This window comes from Pagrus pagrus (assembly GCF_965226575.1).
Source record: "Pagrus pagrus genome assembly, chromosome: 13".
In the NCBI taxonomy this organism is placed as follows: Eukaryota; Metazoa; Chordata; class Actinopteri; order Spariformes; family Sparidae; genus Pagrus; species Pagrus pagrus.
In genome coordinates this window covers 14,032,626-14,048,995 of record NC_140197.1, presented here as the reverse complement: position 1 = coordinate 14,048,995, position 16,370 = coordinate 14,032,626, and the positions used below count along the sequence as shown (strand labels likewise).

The window sequence follows — 16,370 nt, the reverse complement described above, 5'->3', positions numbered from 1 at the left end:
CCCTGACGTTACTTCCGCACCCTTTTATTTTTGCACTGGTGTTTTTTTCTTCACGACTGTCCCGATTAACTCAATAGCTCATCAGCTGAAAATAGTAAAGATACAAAAACAGAGATGTTGCGTGCTTTACATTACAAGACTGCACTATAATGTAGGCATACTCAACACACAGCAACCCAGTTTGTAGTAACAGTGAGGTCACAAATACACCAGCTGTAGCAGTCATCATCTTTCAACTGCCATCAAATCAGTGGATTGGCATGGGCCTTTTCCCTCACCTTGTGTCACAGTTGAAAAGGCCAGACTGTTGTCTTTAGTATTCACAGCATAACATTTAAAACATAATCAATTGAACTTATTATTTGCTGACAACAAATGCTCAAATATCCTCAAAACTGGAAAATATGCAAAACCCAGGAGATCCAGGATGTGACACTCAACTCAACATGTAACTTTTCCAGTGTTGGAGGAAGTATTCAGATCATTTACTCAAGTAAAAAGAAGCGACTCCGCACTATAAAATACTTCATTACAACTGAAAGTTCTGCAATATGTTGCCAAAGAAAAAGTACAGAAGCAACAGCAATAACATATAGTCAAAGCATCAAAAGTGAAAGTAGTTGTAATGCTAAATGGACCTTGTCAGATGGATTAACATGTAAATGTTGCTCACATACTTGTCAAGATGGAACTATTTTAAACTGCTTCATAAAGTGCTGGGTACGTTATACATAATATGAAAATAAACTATATGCATTGTATGAAAAATCAAGCAACTACAGTTGAATGTATTTGAGTAAAGGTACATCACTTACCTAAAATGTGATGTAGAAGTTTAGATGGCATAAAATGGAAATACTCATGTAAAGAGCTTCAGAAATGTACTTAAATACTGTACTTGAGTAAAAAACCTGGCTTTCCATCAGTGGGAGACACTAACCCCTGCTTTGTTTGAAAGGTGGCTCTAAAAAGTTAGTAGCTCGCTGCACTCATGGGAGCTCTGTGTTTCTGTGTGTTTGAGTTGGAGTGAGGTGAGGAGTGCTGTGTAGTTTGGCGCCCTCTATCTGTGATCCTGATCCTCAGTCGTGCTTCAGCAGAAGCATCATAAAAGTTGTGACTTTGATCAAAATGTGCTATTATATGCCTGTATTTCATATTATTTGTGTTTGATTAGGCTAATTTTAACCATCATACACATCAGTGGTAAATTGAAAAAATTGAAAATTGATCATGATAATATTTGATTTTGAATAATGAAGTGAATGTTTGGACTTCACTCTGATGGACTTACCCTTATTCATCATTTAACACATAAATTAACAATGGATGATTCTGCAGGGTGCTGATAGTGCACAATAACCCAGGCTGAAGGTTAACCCCTCTCTCTGATAGCAGCAGGCCGTCTGGGATTTTATATATTAATCTCGTGTCTGTGTTTATTGGTCTAGAATATGGTCTGCCTGCCATACAAAATAGGCTTCGGGCCTATTTCTTGTTGATCCCCACATGAAAGGAATCACAATTAGTTTTAATGAAACTGCCATGCATGACATGGGAATAAAGTCACAGGCGGAGGGGCTTTACAGACTGCGAGGCTCACCAGAGAGGGTACGAATTTATGGTTTAGAATAATTCTGGTGTCTAGGGATCATAATGAATCATTATTTGTGAATGCACAGAGCTCGTCAGCATTGAATCATGATACAAATTAGGAAAAAGTAAAACAATATCAGAGAGCTTAATTTTTATCACAGGAGATAATGTTCATTGTAAATTTATTTAGTTAGATGGGCATCAAAACTTAATTTGTGCCATCTAATGGAACATGTAATGGTTTTATTTACTTGGCCACGTGAGAAACATGCAATAGGAAGTCAGAGTGAGTAATGGGTTTGAACCTAAGTCACAACTTTTGATCCGAATCAGCACTGATGCTGCTCAAGCAAACCGTTTCCATCATGAAAAGTTGAGGAAGTGGCCACATAATGCTGTTAGCGGTGCACAAAACTGCTGCGTTTTCCATAAATGACTTGACTGCATGCTTTATGGGAGGGCTTCAGTCACATCAGCTGGATCACTGAGTGTGCTGTTAGGTAAGTGGAGTGGATCAGCACTGATGGATTGGTGCTGTTGGTCCCATTTGATTGATTGGGCCTGACTGCTGCTCTGAACTTGATTGATAATGTCTCGGCTCAGGGCACCAGAAGGGTTTACTACTCTGATAATCGATTGGAGATATTAACTTTCTTTCTTTCTTTCTTTCTTTCTTTCTTTCTTTCTTCTTCTCTCCCCACAGCCTGAGGAGTTGACTGATGTGTTAGAGATCAGTAACATCGTTTTCACCAGCATGTTTGTCCTGGAGATGGGCTTCATGCTGCTGGCCTTCGGCTTGTTTGGATACATCAGGAACCCATACAACATATTCGACAGCATCATTGTCATCATCAGGTAATTTTCATCCCTGCAGCCTGATTTTTATTGTTTTACAATTCCATGCAAAGTCAGTGAAACTGTGGCTCTCACCAAAGTGGATTTCACACACCAGAGCTCGGATTTCGAGCGACCCCCTGTTCTTATTTCTTCTCCTGCATGTCACTCATTGGCTTTAGAGTGTCAGGTTTACTGCAGCGGGATCCATTTTTACAATAGCTAAGATTGACACGCTCATGATGGATCACACAGAAGCAGCTTTACTTGCTGCTGCAGCATATTCTTGATCCTGTCGGGAGTGGAGGTTTTCTGCGTGGCTGTCATTTAGTTTGATAGAGCTCATATTGGATCAGGGGAGCTTTTCATATGTGTGGCACTGAAGTGGAATTACCTTCATAATTACTCTGGATTTACACCAACTGCATCCCCACAGAACAAAATGTGTGTAACATACTGTAATGTGCAAATACAACCTCCAGCTTTGAAGAGACTCAATGATGTTTTAATACAAATTTGGGTGTTTGCGGTTCTCAGTGTGTGGGAGATAATCGGTCAAGCAGACGGTGGGCTTTCGGTCCTGAGAACATTTCGTCTGCTGCGGGTTCTGAAGCTGGTCCGCTTCCTGCCCGCCCTGAGGAGACAGCTGGTGGTGCTGATGAAGACCATGGACAATGTGGCCACATTCTGCATGCTGCTGATGCTTTTCATCTTTACTTTCAGGTAGGCACACACGCACCACACACGCACACAAATCTATCAAACTGATTTTCAAAAAATGGTGACTGCATTTCCTTGTTTTCCACAGCATACTGGGCATGCATCTGTTTGGCTGTAAATTCAGTCTCAAGACGGAGAACGGAGACACAATCCCTGACCGCAAGAACTTTGACACTCTGCTCTGGGCCATCGTCACTGTATTCCAGGTTAGCTTTCAAATAATACCGATACTGTGTTTAAGGGTTTGCTGGCTGTAACACACATCCTGCTGCTTTGCTTCTGAAGTATGTTTCTTGTGTAACCAATAATAATTGTTTTATTCATTAATGGTCTTTACCTTAGTCACAGAAAATGAAAATGTTACAGCGGACAAGTGTTGCTTTTAAGAAATATGCTTGCAAGTTGCCCACTGGCGTATGTGAACTTATAAACTATATAAACCTATACAGCTAAAATATTAGGCTGCCAGTCATGCATGTATCATTTGAAAACCTTTTTTTTTTTTTTAACTCAGCAGTGAGTAAGATATGAAGGGTTCATTTATTTTTTAAAGTCATGTTTTTTATTTTTGCACTCCGGGAAATATCGATCAAACTGGTGCTGGGTTGTTTTGATAAGATCTCCCATTTTTGTTACTTTTCCTTAATCATGTCTTTTATCGTGTATTGAAAGGGAATATCAATCAAACTGGTGTTGGTTTATTAAACTGGAGGATGCAATTCATTTGTTTTTACAAATCAACTCTTCATATGTTACTGGCTTCCCTTCAAAACCTCAGCCCAATCGTACTCCTTACTGGGCCTTACTACAACAGCATGAACGTCAATGGAAGTATATTACAGTAGGACAAAAGGCAGCTGTGGCATCACGTTCTTCACACAGCATACTTGTAAGAGATAAAGTGGGAGGTGAGGTGTGATAGTGTGTGTACATTTGTATCCCAACATATCCCAAATTTGAATGCAAAACTCAGCCTAGAGTGTGCTTATGTGTAATAATTAAAGCCTCACTATATTATATTTTCTTGCTAACAATGCAGTACTTAATATTAGTACATGCAGCTAAGTTACTTCTGATTTGCAGGTCAAATATGATTTATTCCCAATAAAAGTGGCCAAAATCATTTTCGTAATATTTGTATCACAGAGAAATGTTTAAATGTTGACATCAAAGTTTAAATGATCAACTTTTAAAAGGAAGAAATAATCGTAAATAGACCCTCATAAGGTGAAATAATGGGCACAGACAGCTCCACTGCAGGGTCTGGAGGTCCCCTCTTTGATAGGTTTACATCATTATATATCATATTTGTAATAATATTATTGGAAAAGACATTAAAAGTATTGATCATAAACGGAGGTCCACACTTGGTGTAGAATGAGAGTCCACTGGTGGTAATGTAAGTGTGTATGTGTGTAACTGCCAAGTTCTGCTCATCGGTCAAATTTTAGTGCTGCAAAATGTGAAATCCTGCTTATGCACATCCTCTTCCACTATTATTTCTATTTTTTGCTCTCCCTATGTGGAGATATTGTTCAATCGCTCCAGATAGGTTGTCCTCCTTTCTACACTGGATGCGTCAGCACAAAGGTAGAAGACAGAAGGCAGCGGACTGTCTCACTTTGCTGTGTGTGTAGGAGTAAGATGCTGAAAAAGCATTTTAGACCAGAACTGACTGTCATGTGAAGGTGGTACACACTCTATATACTCACCACTATAGTTTTCCGGGGAGTAGCTGCGGCACACACAGACCTGTGCACGCATGCATACGTGCATGCACGCAGACATTACAGTGAATTGCCTTCCTGCCACAGCATTTTATGAGTGGGCAGAGACGGAGTGAGATTTCATGCTGCATCATGAAGAGCGTCCTACTTAAACGCTTTCATCACTCACATTGATTCAGGCACGCGCAGACACACACACACACAAACACGCCCACATACACTTTGCATGTCAACTTATAGTAATCCCATGTGCATGAGGTTGAGGTATTGTGGCAGGATGGCAATAAAAGTAGCTCACTACTGGGTTGTATAAAGCGTATAGAGCCCATAGGAGCTGTACAAGCCAATAATGCTCAATTTCCTGCCCTCCTTTCACATTTGTGTGTCTCTTTCCGTGCCATCTTTGTTTTAATCTCTGTGCCTTTTCCTTCCTTTCTCCCATGTCTTCATGTCTGAAGACCTCTGTTTTTTTTTTTAAATTACAACAGCCTACTCCGCCTCCATCCCTTATTTATGACTAAAACTCTGTCTGTGTTTCACTCAATCTATAGATTCTTACCCAGGAGGACTGGAATGTGGTGTTGTATAACGGCATGGCCTCCACCTCTCCGTGGGCAGCTCTCTACTTTGTCGCTCTCATGACATTTGGCAACTATGTGCTCTTCAATTTACTTGTTGCCATCTTGGTTGAGGGCTTCCAGGCCGAGGTGAGTGATATTTTTTCTTATTTTTTCTTTTGATGTAAAGTTAATGTTGATAATACTAGCTAGCTAATGTTAGGGCAGCGTAGTATTCTGATCGCATATTGTAGAACTCAGCCATTTTTATGTTGTTTTCATTTTCACCTAACTGGCAACTACCATCACTCTTGATGCTGACAAAACAGGGATACCACGTGATGCCAACGGTGTTATACTATTGCACCAGTGGTACAGTGGAACTCAGCCATTAAGATTCACAGTATTTGCTCTTCCACTTCCCCTTTGCTGCCATCTGGTTGGCATTTTCTTATCATTTCAAGTCATTGAAGGCTTACCCTTGTAGACATTTCCTAAAGCAAAACTCTCAAAAACTCCTTTGCATGTCTGTTTCACTGAACTCCAACCATTCAACACAACTAATTCCTCAGAAAAGTTGGTTTACTACAATTTAGGCTCTAATATCAGGGGAACACTGTGAAGATTAATGTCTAATACTCATCAGCATCTCTCATCCACAACTGTGTTCATGCTGCATGGAGGGCCGTCTCTTCTACGCTTTTAATTAACTCCCAGTGGAGCCATTTGAGGGCCACGGGTCCGGACTCTCAATTACCAAAGTGTCACATTGCGCAAGGCACCACTGCTTTTAAAGGCAATGAGAGAGTGACAATTATAACCAGTTCCCAACACGCCCACTGATTGTTATAGATCATCAATTCTTCCTCATCCAACCCTGTTATCATGTTCGCCCCAGGAGCACAGCGAGGATCCAGCCACAAAAATCATCTCTGAGCACTGAATGCAGCACACTTCCATGTGCCTGCACTCTATTTCTTTATCAAAAAGAATAAGGATCTGTTAGAAATCCCCCCAAACCATGCTTATTATTTGCCTGCATGTGTTTTAGGGTGATGCCAATCGGTCAGAGTCAGATGATGAGAAGAAATCAGACAACTCTGAGGAGGATGAGAAGGTGGAACAGCTCAGAGACAATGGTGGGTTAAATGACAGAGAAGACATTTAGTTCAATTCAGATTGTGTTGATTTTCTTCTTGCTTTGATTGTTAGATGACTGATGATGACTGACTAATTACAAATGCCAAAATAACTGAATAAAGACACAATGATGATAATAATGACTATTTCTCCTCCCCCACAGAGCTAAAAATGTATTCTCTGATGATGACCGCCAACGGTCACGTTGACCCTCGCGGCACGATGGCTCCTCCTATAATAATGCGGACGGCCGCCACGCCCATGCCCACGCCGAAGAGCTCCCTGGGACCTGAGTCTGTCCTCGGAGACGACCTCATATACAGAGAGGGGGTGCCTCAGTACAGCGAGGTGGGTCTGGGCTTTTCTGAGGCAGGCATCAGTCACTCAGAGTCTCGTCGTGGAAGCGCCACTTCCATCGAGCCCATTGCCTACGACCAGCGTTCTCTGGTGAGTTGGATCAAACACGCTGTGGAATAATGAAAACTGTTTATCAGTCCATTCACAAACCAGGATGTTGGCATACATATGACCCACTTATTCAGCAGCAGCCATATGGCGTATGAGACAAACTTTAAACAGTGGTCCCAAATGGAGTATCACAAAGGGCCAAAGACCCAGTGACTTAGGTCCCATGAAGTAACACTGTAATAAATCACAGTCTTTAAACGTTTCAATCTACGGGATTCAGTCAGAGCCATCACCATGAAGGACGTCTTAATTCCCTCAGACTAAGAAGGAGCTATCCTTACATAATTCTGTTATTACATAAGGAATGTTTAACTTTTTCTTCATTTCATTAATCAGCTGTTTATTAGTCATTATCAATGCCTTCTTCTGCATGACCATATTCTACAACTACCAGGCCATTAACTAAGAGATTTCTCTCAACGACCTCCTGTTACTGCTTCCTGATAGTAAGTAAGGAAGTTGCTGTACATAAATATGCTGTGAGAATAGTCCCTCCCTTAGTAACTCTTGGTTTATTTCTTATGTAACTAAATTTGATCGAGTAGCCAACTGGCATTTGAACAGGCTGAGACAAAATTCTTGAAAATGTAGCAATCCATCAAAGAAATTTCTTGCTCATACCTTGTCTAGACTGAATGTCTCTCTGAACCCCTGTGGAAAATATCCCAAGAAAGAAGCCTTTGTCTTGAACAAAAAGAAGAAACTGGCACCAAAAGTTTGACAGCAGAGTAGACCAGGAATCCTTAAACTTGCTGTCAAAGTCAAACAGAGTGCTGAAGGAATGAGTCCTAAAACCACAGAACAAGGAAACTCATCTACTCATTATTACTGTACTTGTGTGTATGATATAGTTTAGTAGGAAGCTCAGTGGGGATGATGCTTCAGTCAATCGAACATGCTGTAGTTCATCTATAACTTTAACATTAGCTTATTACTTCTGGCGACTACTTTCTGCAGTAATCCACAATTAAAGAGAACAAGGAGTCAGGGTGATGCTAACTTCCCTGTTAGCCTACAAAAAGAAGAGATTGAAACATCATTACATTGTATTATCATTAACTTTTGAAGTATTGCTTTTACTTTAGCTCACCCCGTATTTCCCGTCTCTCCAGAGCCTCTCAAGTCCCGGCCGGCGCTCCCCTCTTCCTCCACGCTCGTGGGGCAGCCGTCGCTCCAGCTGGAACAGCCTGGGAAGAGCCCCGAGCCTCAAGAGGCGAGACACAAGCGGCGAGAGGGAGAGCCTGCTGTCTGGGGAGGGAGGCGAGGAGGAGGACGGCGGGGAGGACAAGGGGGAGGCTGGGGGGAATAACAGACTGCGGCCGGAGCCCTTGGAGCTGCTGCAGGCGTCGACTCTCTGCCCTTCCATAATAACCGAGTACGGTGACTGTAACGGGAGGACCCTGACCTATGACCCCAATGTGACCTCCGACCCCAAGGACGACTCGTCGCCTGAGGACGACACGGATGATGACGTAAGTTAGAGTCTTCTGAAATAACATTTAGAAGAGCGGGGGTCCTTTAGTGGTTTTTCAAAGCCATGTATCATCAGTGTTTTACATACGCAGGGAGACATTTGTGGGTTTTTAAAGGCCTGGTGACAAGTTCGCTGAGCGGTTGAGCCTCAGTGGTTTTGCTCTTTTATGTAAATTCTTAATCTCTTAATCTGCCCTCTCTGACTCTCATTACACTTGTTTCTGTTTTTCCTCTTTGTCTCTGTCTTCTTACCCAGTTCTTCTTCTTCGTCTTCTTTGCCCTTCTGTCTGTCTCTTACTTGGAGACGCTGCAGTGTCTGTGTTTTGTGTTCACACTGCGAGGCCTAGAGAGACACCAACTGACATGCTCTAATTGATTGGCTTAGGCAGTAATTGTTTTCTCAGTGGATACAAAACAATTTGTGCATGTGCAGATGAGTGTTTTCGTTCATTTGTGTGTGTGTGTGTGTGTGTGTGTGTGTGTGTGTGTGTGAAGCGGAGAAGGCTGTACACCGTGGTGGTTTTGGATGACCTCTGTTGCGACAGTCTTGATGGATTTATTGGCTCCAAATAAGGTTTACACAGCCATGAAATCCACTAAAACAGAAGGCCTCTCCATGGACACACAGAATATGGGAGGCTTAAAACTCCACCAGTGTGTGTGTGTGTGTGTGTGTGTGTGTGAGAGAGAGAGAGAGACCTGCCAGCTTAGATACGTGTATCTGTTTGTGGTTCTCTGTCTGTGTCTATGTCAGGGATTATGCTTTTCAGCTGCAAGTACTACATCTAGGCGGCAGGTTCAACTTCACGTTTGGGCACACACAGCGAGACACGCCCAGTCGCACACACACACACTCACACCAGCACTGGTCTGCCAAATAAGCAGCGTCTGAGGGGCTTGACTTTGGGCTGTTTTTAATTACAATCCTGAAGCACAGAAGCTGCACACCTAGCTTTCTAATGTTTGTTTTATTAGAAACTTTAATGAGTTTTACAGCACTTTCTACGAGCTTAGTTGGCCTGTTACGGTCCAATTACTTCCGTCTCTACTTATGCAGAACTGCACTTGTTTGTTGTGCCCCCATAGATTTCAGTATGGAACGGCTAACGGCAGCAGCAATGTGGAAACTCAGATATGACAAAGTGTTATTTTTCAGGGCCTTTTATAATTTAATTGGGCGAGTAAATTCCTCCTTAGTATGACTGTCGATGCTGTCAAATATACTTTCTGTTCTTTGACAGCAAAGATTGAAGTCTCATAAAACTGCAACCCTACTGCACCGGGGAGGTATTGATGTTTATGCCGCTAGCACAGGAGCTTTGGACCAGGACAGACTGGGCTGACTGGTTAGCATGTAAACTTCAGTAAATACCTCTACAACACAACACATAGATCATCAACATGTCAGAACTGTTGATAATTTTAGTTCATTTCTGACTTTTAGTTCATTTCTGAGACTGTTTGGCCTCCACTTGTCGATCGAAAGCATGATTATGATGACGGTGATGATGATTGTGGCTTTGGTGTTGATGGTGTAACAAATGTAATGATTCAATTGTTGCTGTCTGTGATAATGCTGATGTTTGACCTCTCACCTCTGCAGAGCTCTGTGTGCTACTGGATGAAAAAAGAGCTCAATAACATGAAGCCCCGCTGGTGCAAAGAACACGAAGAGTGGACGCTGTATTTGTTCTCTCCAGAGAGCCGGTGAGTCTCCCTCTCCCTCACACACACACACACACACACACACACACACACAAAATGCCATTATCAATCTGTATGGGTCTAGTTTCAGCTGGCCCACTTATTCCCATTTACCTCTTCCCTCTTCTTTATTTAATTACCATGGTCCCCCTCTCTCATTTTTCTTCTCTTTATTGCTTTCCCACTGCTAATTGTGTGGTCAATACTTTTAACCGGCCGCAGACGTTTTATAGATGACGCTGTCTCACTCGCTCGTGTGTTTGTGTGTGTTGTTTTAGATGCCGCGCGTGGTGCCAAAGTGTGATCTCTCACAAATTGTTCGACCACGTGGTCCTGGTTTTCATCTTCCTGAACTGCATCACCATCGCGCTGGAAAGACCTGATATACAGTCTCACAGCACGGTGAGACACACACACACACACACACACAATCACAAACAATAACCCAGGTGTTTCCCACACGTATATTCTACTTGAATTACTGTTGATGTTTGTCTTTTTTTCATAACTCTTTAAAACTTAATAGGCTAATTGTATAAAGCAGCTTAAAGAGAACATGTGCTCTTGTGAATTCCTGGTCATCTACAGTGTTTCTTCATACGTTCTTACATTCATCTCACTCTCTTCTGTAGGAGCGAAAGTTTCTGAGTGTATCCAACTACGTTTTCACTGTGATCTTCCTGGCAGAGATGGCCATTAAGGTAAAAATCACACGACAGGCGCTGTCTTTGCTAGTTCCTTTGTTTTTTTTCACTCCGCATCGATAACATCCAAGTCAAAGGTCTGATTTGCAGCTCAAGTGATGTTTTGATAATTACGTTACGGTTTCACCAGGTTGTAGCTCTCGGTTTCTGCTTTGGGAAGCAGACGTACCTCCAGTCCAGCTGGAACGTTCTGGACGGTGTGTTGGTGTTCGTGTCTCTGGTCGACATTCTGGTCTCTCTGGCCTACACTGGTGGAAACAGGATCCTGGGCATCCTCAGAGTCCTACGCCTGCTTCGAACGCTACGCCCACTGAGGTGAATAGTGTCTTTGTGTGTGTGTGTGTGTGTGTGTGTGTGTGTGTGTGTGTGTGTCTGTGTCTGTGTGTGTAGACTGCAAAAAGGAAAGCTAAAATTTGAGAAATAAACACTGATTACTCAAAGGTCTTATATTGTATAAAGGGAGATTCACTTGTTTTTTTTTGATGATGGTGATTCTAAAAACACCAGCAAACACTGTGGGCGGTGCCTGCTCAGGCCTGTGAGAGCTGACCAATCAGAAGAGACTAGGTTTTTCAGGAGGAGGAGGTGAATAGAGGGGCTGCAACAGCGGACAGCATGAGAGAAATAATTAACAGATGAATTATTTGAACATTAAAGGAAAGTATGAACCTGATGATGCAAATGTTAAAGGGCCTCAGTGAAAAGTTAGTAGGCCCTGGTAAGGTTTGAAATGAAAATGCTGCCTTTTAGATGAAATCACTTGAGGTAAGACTTGCTACAGCACAGTTACAAACATCTGTATGTCTCAATTTGTGTTTTCCAGGGTGATCAGCCGAGCCCCGGGATTGAAGCTGGTTGTGGAGACGCTCATCACCTCACTCAGACCCATCGGGAACATTGTGCTTATCTGCTGCGCCTTCTTCATCGTCTTCGGCATCTTGGGGGTGCAGGTAGTTTACATTCACACGCAATGACTCATTCCACAACACAGACATGTAAGCCATGTAGCGATCCAATGCACACATTGTGTTTATGCCTCTGTAAATACCAGAGGAGAAAGCCTTTTACCCTTTGAAGCTTAAATGTCAGTCTTGAGCAGCTGCATATGTGATTGTGGCTTGAGGAGGGATAGCAAGTGTCTTGAATAGCCAATGGGACACGAAGCTTTTGTTCTTGATGAGTGTCGTTTTTTGAACAAAAATGACGATTAGGAAATGTGTGAAAAGGACAACATGACCCCGAAGCCAGCTTTTAGCTGAGCACTCTGATAAGAATGTGCTCTATTAAAAGTCCTTTTAGTCCTGGCATTAGTGGTTGGCTGTGTGGAAAATGCTGCAAGCTCCGGTGCAGTTGAGATAATGTGTAAATGGCAGCCGAGTAGCCCCGCAGACCTCTCTCTCTCTGTCTGTCTCTCTGTAGCTGTTCAAAGGGAAGTTCTACCACTGTGAAGGTCTGGACACGAAAAACATCACCAACAAGTCCGACTGTCTGCAGGCCAGCTACCGCTGGATACGGAGGAAGTACAACTTTGACAACCTCGTTCAGGTGCGGGTTATTGGACTGAGGAAGGAAGACAAATGACTTGCTAAAAAACTGTTGATATTGATATTGATTATTGATTAATGATGATTCATTTACTTTACATTAATTTTCCTGAAAATCAATATCGATGCAATTCTCATAGTTACATCTGTCTGGATGTAATAATTATAATAGGAGCAGGGAAATCTCTCGTGTACTGACTTATTTCTTTCTTGTTTCCAATCCAGGCTCTGATGTCTTTGTTTGTGCTGTCCTGTAAAGACGGCTGGGTCAACATCATGTACGACGGGCTGGATGCGGTGGGAGTGGACCAACAGGTAACGATGCGAGGAATGTGCCGGGCTGCCGTGCAGAACTGTTGTTGAATATTTATTGATGGGGCGGTACCACCTACATAAAACCTGATGTGTTTCCACTTCTGTGTGTATTGTAACGTATTTCACCCCTCACTGACACTCATCGCTCCTCTGACATTATGGAACATGAGATACATCAAAAACTGCGATTGATGCTGTTAATCTTATTGTCTAAGTCCACTCCCTGCTCAGTACTTATTCAGTATCGTCAGCAATAAAACAGTACTGACTTGACTTAGCTTGATATATTTGAACTGTGAGGCATGTTAGAGAACAGTGGCATGCTAATCTCCATTCTAAGTTTTGAAATCAACAAATACCTGCGTAAAAACAGCCTAACGACAGGTCTTAGTTGTAGAATTTGAGTGAGAGTTAACGTTTAAGTGAATATTTCTTTGAAGGAATAAGAGAAGTTAAATGGCAGTGATGTAATATAACAAATTGTGAGAGTTCATGAAGGTATTTCAGGAAGCTTCAGTTCAGATGAGGCTGTCCTCAGATCCAGGCCTGTCTCCGGTGTAATGTGCTGACATATTGTAGTCTAGTCATATCTCATCACTCATCATAAAATAGAAACCAAAGGATTAAAGCCTTTATTTATGATTTCATCGAGGGGAATCATTAAACTGCTGAAATTATCCTTTTGATTTCTGGAAAGGTTACCCAAGGATTTTCAGAGAATTTCCATTGTCATTGTAGGATGCGATAAGAGACTGTGAGGCTTTACACCGGCAGTGTGGCATTTGGGATTTACGTCAGCTGAAACCAGATGAAAAAGTCCAACATAGGTGTTTGAACCTAAACTATCGAAAGCCTAATCTCTTCCACCATATCCTCCTCTCAGCCTGTCAGGAACCACAACCCCTGGATGCTGCTCTACTTCATCTCCTTCCTGCTCATCGTCAGCTTCTTCGTCCTCAACATGTTCGTCGGCGTCGTCGTGGAGAACTTCCACAAGTGCCGGCAGGACCAGGAGGAGGAGGAGGCCCGCTTACGGGAAGAGAAGAGGCTCAAAATGATAGAGAAAAAGCGCAGGAGTAAGGAGAATGGAGGGGCTGGTCGGTAGTCTATTTTTCTGAGCACTGCCTGCTTTCAGAGCCTGAACAAAAAGAGAAAGGAATGACAGAGAGAGAGAAAACAGGGAAACATATTCAGACTCTAACATAAAGAGAAAAAAAGAGGGAGAGTTTGAAAGACTGGCTAGCTCACGCGATCAGTGGTTGATCGCTGACAGAAGGCGTCGGCTACGCCAGTCTGACGCATGTAAGTGCATGACTGCAGCCCTCACCCAACCCTCCCCTAACACTGCATGGGAAACTTTTGAAACCGGGCCAACTTAACCAACCTCTACATTAGTATTAACCTGTCTAATAATTCTATGCTCACTCTTTAAACAATAGACTGCCACCACTGTAGTGTAAAAAATGAGCAATAATACAGTATCCAGTATCCTTAAATAATCTCCTCTAACACCAAATCTTGTTTTACTACCATCCCTAAGTTGATTTTTATTATAATTTCATTACTGTTGGAGAAAACCTTTGCAGCGCCTTTCTGCATGTGAAGCTGATCGAGGTTGACTCTTTCCTCCATGTGCCTCGGGAAATTTTGCTAGCAAAATTTGGATTGGTGAAATGCCAATGCCCCCTTCCCTTCCTCCGAGTGCATGTACAACCCTGAGGCGTCTCTCGACACAGGTAGAAGAAGGACATTTCCTCTAAACGTGCTTTGACTGGCAGACTCAGAAACATAGCAGGCGTTTTGGCTGCTATACCTGTAAATACCTTGGGTAATAGAGCTATAAGACCATGTTAAAGGGACGGTTCATCCCAAAATACAATAATACATATTTTTCTTCTTCCGTGTAGTGCTATTCATCCATCTATATTGTTTTTGTGTGAGTTGCCGAGTTTTGGAGATATCAGTCGTAGAGATGTCTGCCTTCTTTCGGATACCATGGAGCTAGGTACTCCTAGAAAAAAAAACTTTTGAAAAACTTTCTACTAAACTTCAACTGTATCACAGAGCAGGAGGAAGCGTGGATCTACTCATGGATGAGAGGCTAGCTAACCAAGCTAGCTAACACTAGAAAGGCTCCCTAATGTTTACATCCTGCGCTGTCACGAGCACAAGCCTCTCATTAGCTTGCTTAGTTAGCTAGCTAAGTTAGCTAGGAGGGCGCCTCATGTTTACGTCCTGCGCCGTCATCAGGTGTAGATGCACGCTTCCATATATTTTCGACATGAAAGTGCTCACAACAAGGTCTGTGGGTTATCTTGAGCAGCCAGTTCGTGATTTCTGGATAGAGTCCGTTGTTGAGTTTTTCAAATTTATAATTTCTCTATGGCCAATTTCCAAAACTCGACAACACACACCAAAACAATCTAGATTGATAAATAGTACTGCAGGTGAGAGGAAACATATGTATTTTTGATTGTGGGGTGAACTGTCCCTCTAGTTAAGTACAGATTGTAGAAAACATAAGCACATGTTGGCAGAAACGTCATAAACACACCACCTATTGCAAGAATGAGTCCAAATACTTGCAGTACAAACCAGTAGTTTGTAAGGACTTCTTCTTCTTTTATTGTAATAACATGCTGACTTAAAAAAGAGAAAACTGTGAGAAGTACAGGTATTTTATTGGCATACATCACAGACAACCACGATTTGGCCACAGCACAAAATTATGTCCAACTACCCGCCACATCAGCAGCAGAATGACACCAGCAGGCAGTATATGGTGTGAGCAGAGCGCCGCTCTTTTCATCATGTGTTAGTTCTCACTGGTCTAAAACTGCTAAAGGTCCAGACAAGTGCTACCTAATCAGTCTCAGAGAAACACTCTGAGTGTTTGGCCATGCAATCAGTCCGCTCCTCAATCAGGCCAAGACAAAAGAAGTTTTAGACTATTGAGATTTTTCTTTTGGGTTAAAAATAACCGTAGTGATGTCATTGAGGTGCGGCTCCGGTGTGCTTTCAACATCACAGTCACGTTCTGCAGCTTCGGAAATTGAGCAAGATGGATAGATTTAATTAGCTAGTATCGTCGATAGATTATCACTGATCTTACGTTTAATTTTGAAAAATGTGATACACTAATCGGCCTGACTGAAGAGTTGTGTTGTTGAAAGTACCTCACTCAGCCACGTCACCACAGACATTACCCTTTACATCAAAGGCATGTAAGCATGATGTACGCACACACGCATACACACTCGTCAAATATGGACATGTGAGTGCACAGTCTACTGAAACATAGTTATTTGTGTTATTTGCACCTCCTAATGAAGGTCAGATATTACTCAGTTTCCCTCCTCTGAGCTTTATTCATGATAACAGCTCCACTTAAAGTGTGTTAATTATTCATAGGCTGTAACGGTTTGCTTCCAAGAAGGAGCAACACACCTGTCAAAAACTATAGTCTGGGTTATAAAAGAGGCTTTCATTTATGCACAGCGGACCTCTTTGCCCTGACAAGAATACAAATATTAGAAAAGGCAATAAATCTTGTAAAGGAGCATTCTGAATTATTCTAGAAATACACGTTTG

The 16,370-nt window shown here is 42.3% G+C and overlaps 1 protein-coding gene across 1 annotated transcript in view; it reads left to right on the top strand.

Moving 5' to 3' along the window:
- The window catches only part of cacna1ha (calcium channel, voltage-dependent, T type, alpha 1H subunit a), a 120,726-nt gene that overhangs the window by 86,454 nt on the left and 17,902 nt on the right, over positions 1-16,370 (top strand). Inside the window, exons 13-27 of the mRNA XM_084371440.1 lie at positions 2,297-2,448; positions 2,965-3,150; positions 3,236-3,353; positions 5,426-5,581; positions 6,483-6,570; positions 6,735-7,018; positions 8,152-8,511; positions 10,116-10,219; positions 10,495-10,618; positions 10,849-10,917; positions 11,051-11,235; positions 11,744-11,870; positions 12,340-12,465; positions 12,690-12,779; positions 13,663-13,876. Of these exons, the coding sequence (XP_084227566.1) occupies positions 2,297-2,448; positions 2,965-3,150; positions 3,236-3,353; positions 5,426-5,581; positions 6,483-6,570; positions 6,735-7,018; positions 8,152-8,511; positions 10,116-10,219; positions 10,495-10,618; positions 10,849-10,917; positions 11,051-11,235; positions 11,744-11,870; positions 12,340-12,465; positions 12,690-12,779; positions 13,663-13,876 (2,383 nt within the window). The remainder of the gene's footprint in view (positions 1-2,296; positions 2,449-2,964; positions 3,151-3,235; positions 3,354-5,425; positions 5,582-6,482; positions 6,571-6,734; positions 7,019-8,151; positions 8,512-10,115; positions 10,220-10,494; positions 10,619-10,848; positions 10,918-11,050; positions 11,236-11,743; positions 11,871-12,339; positions 12,466-12,689; positions 12,780-13,662; positions 13,877-16,370) is intronic.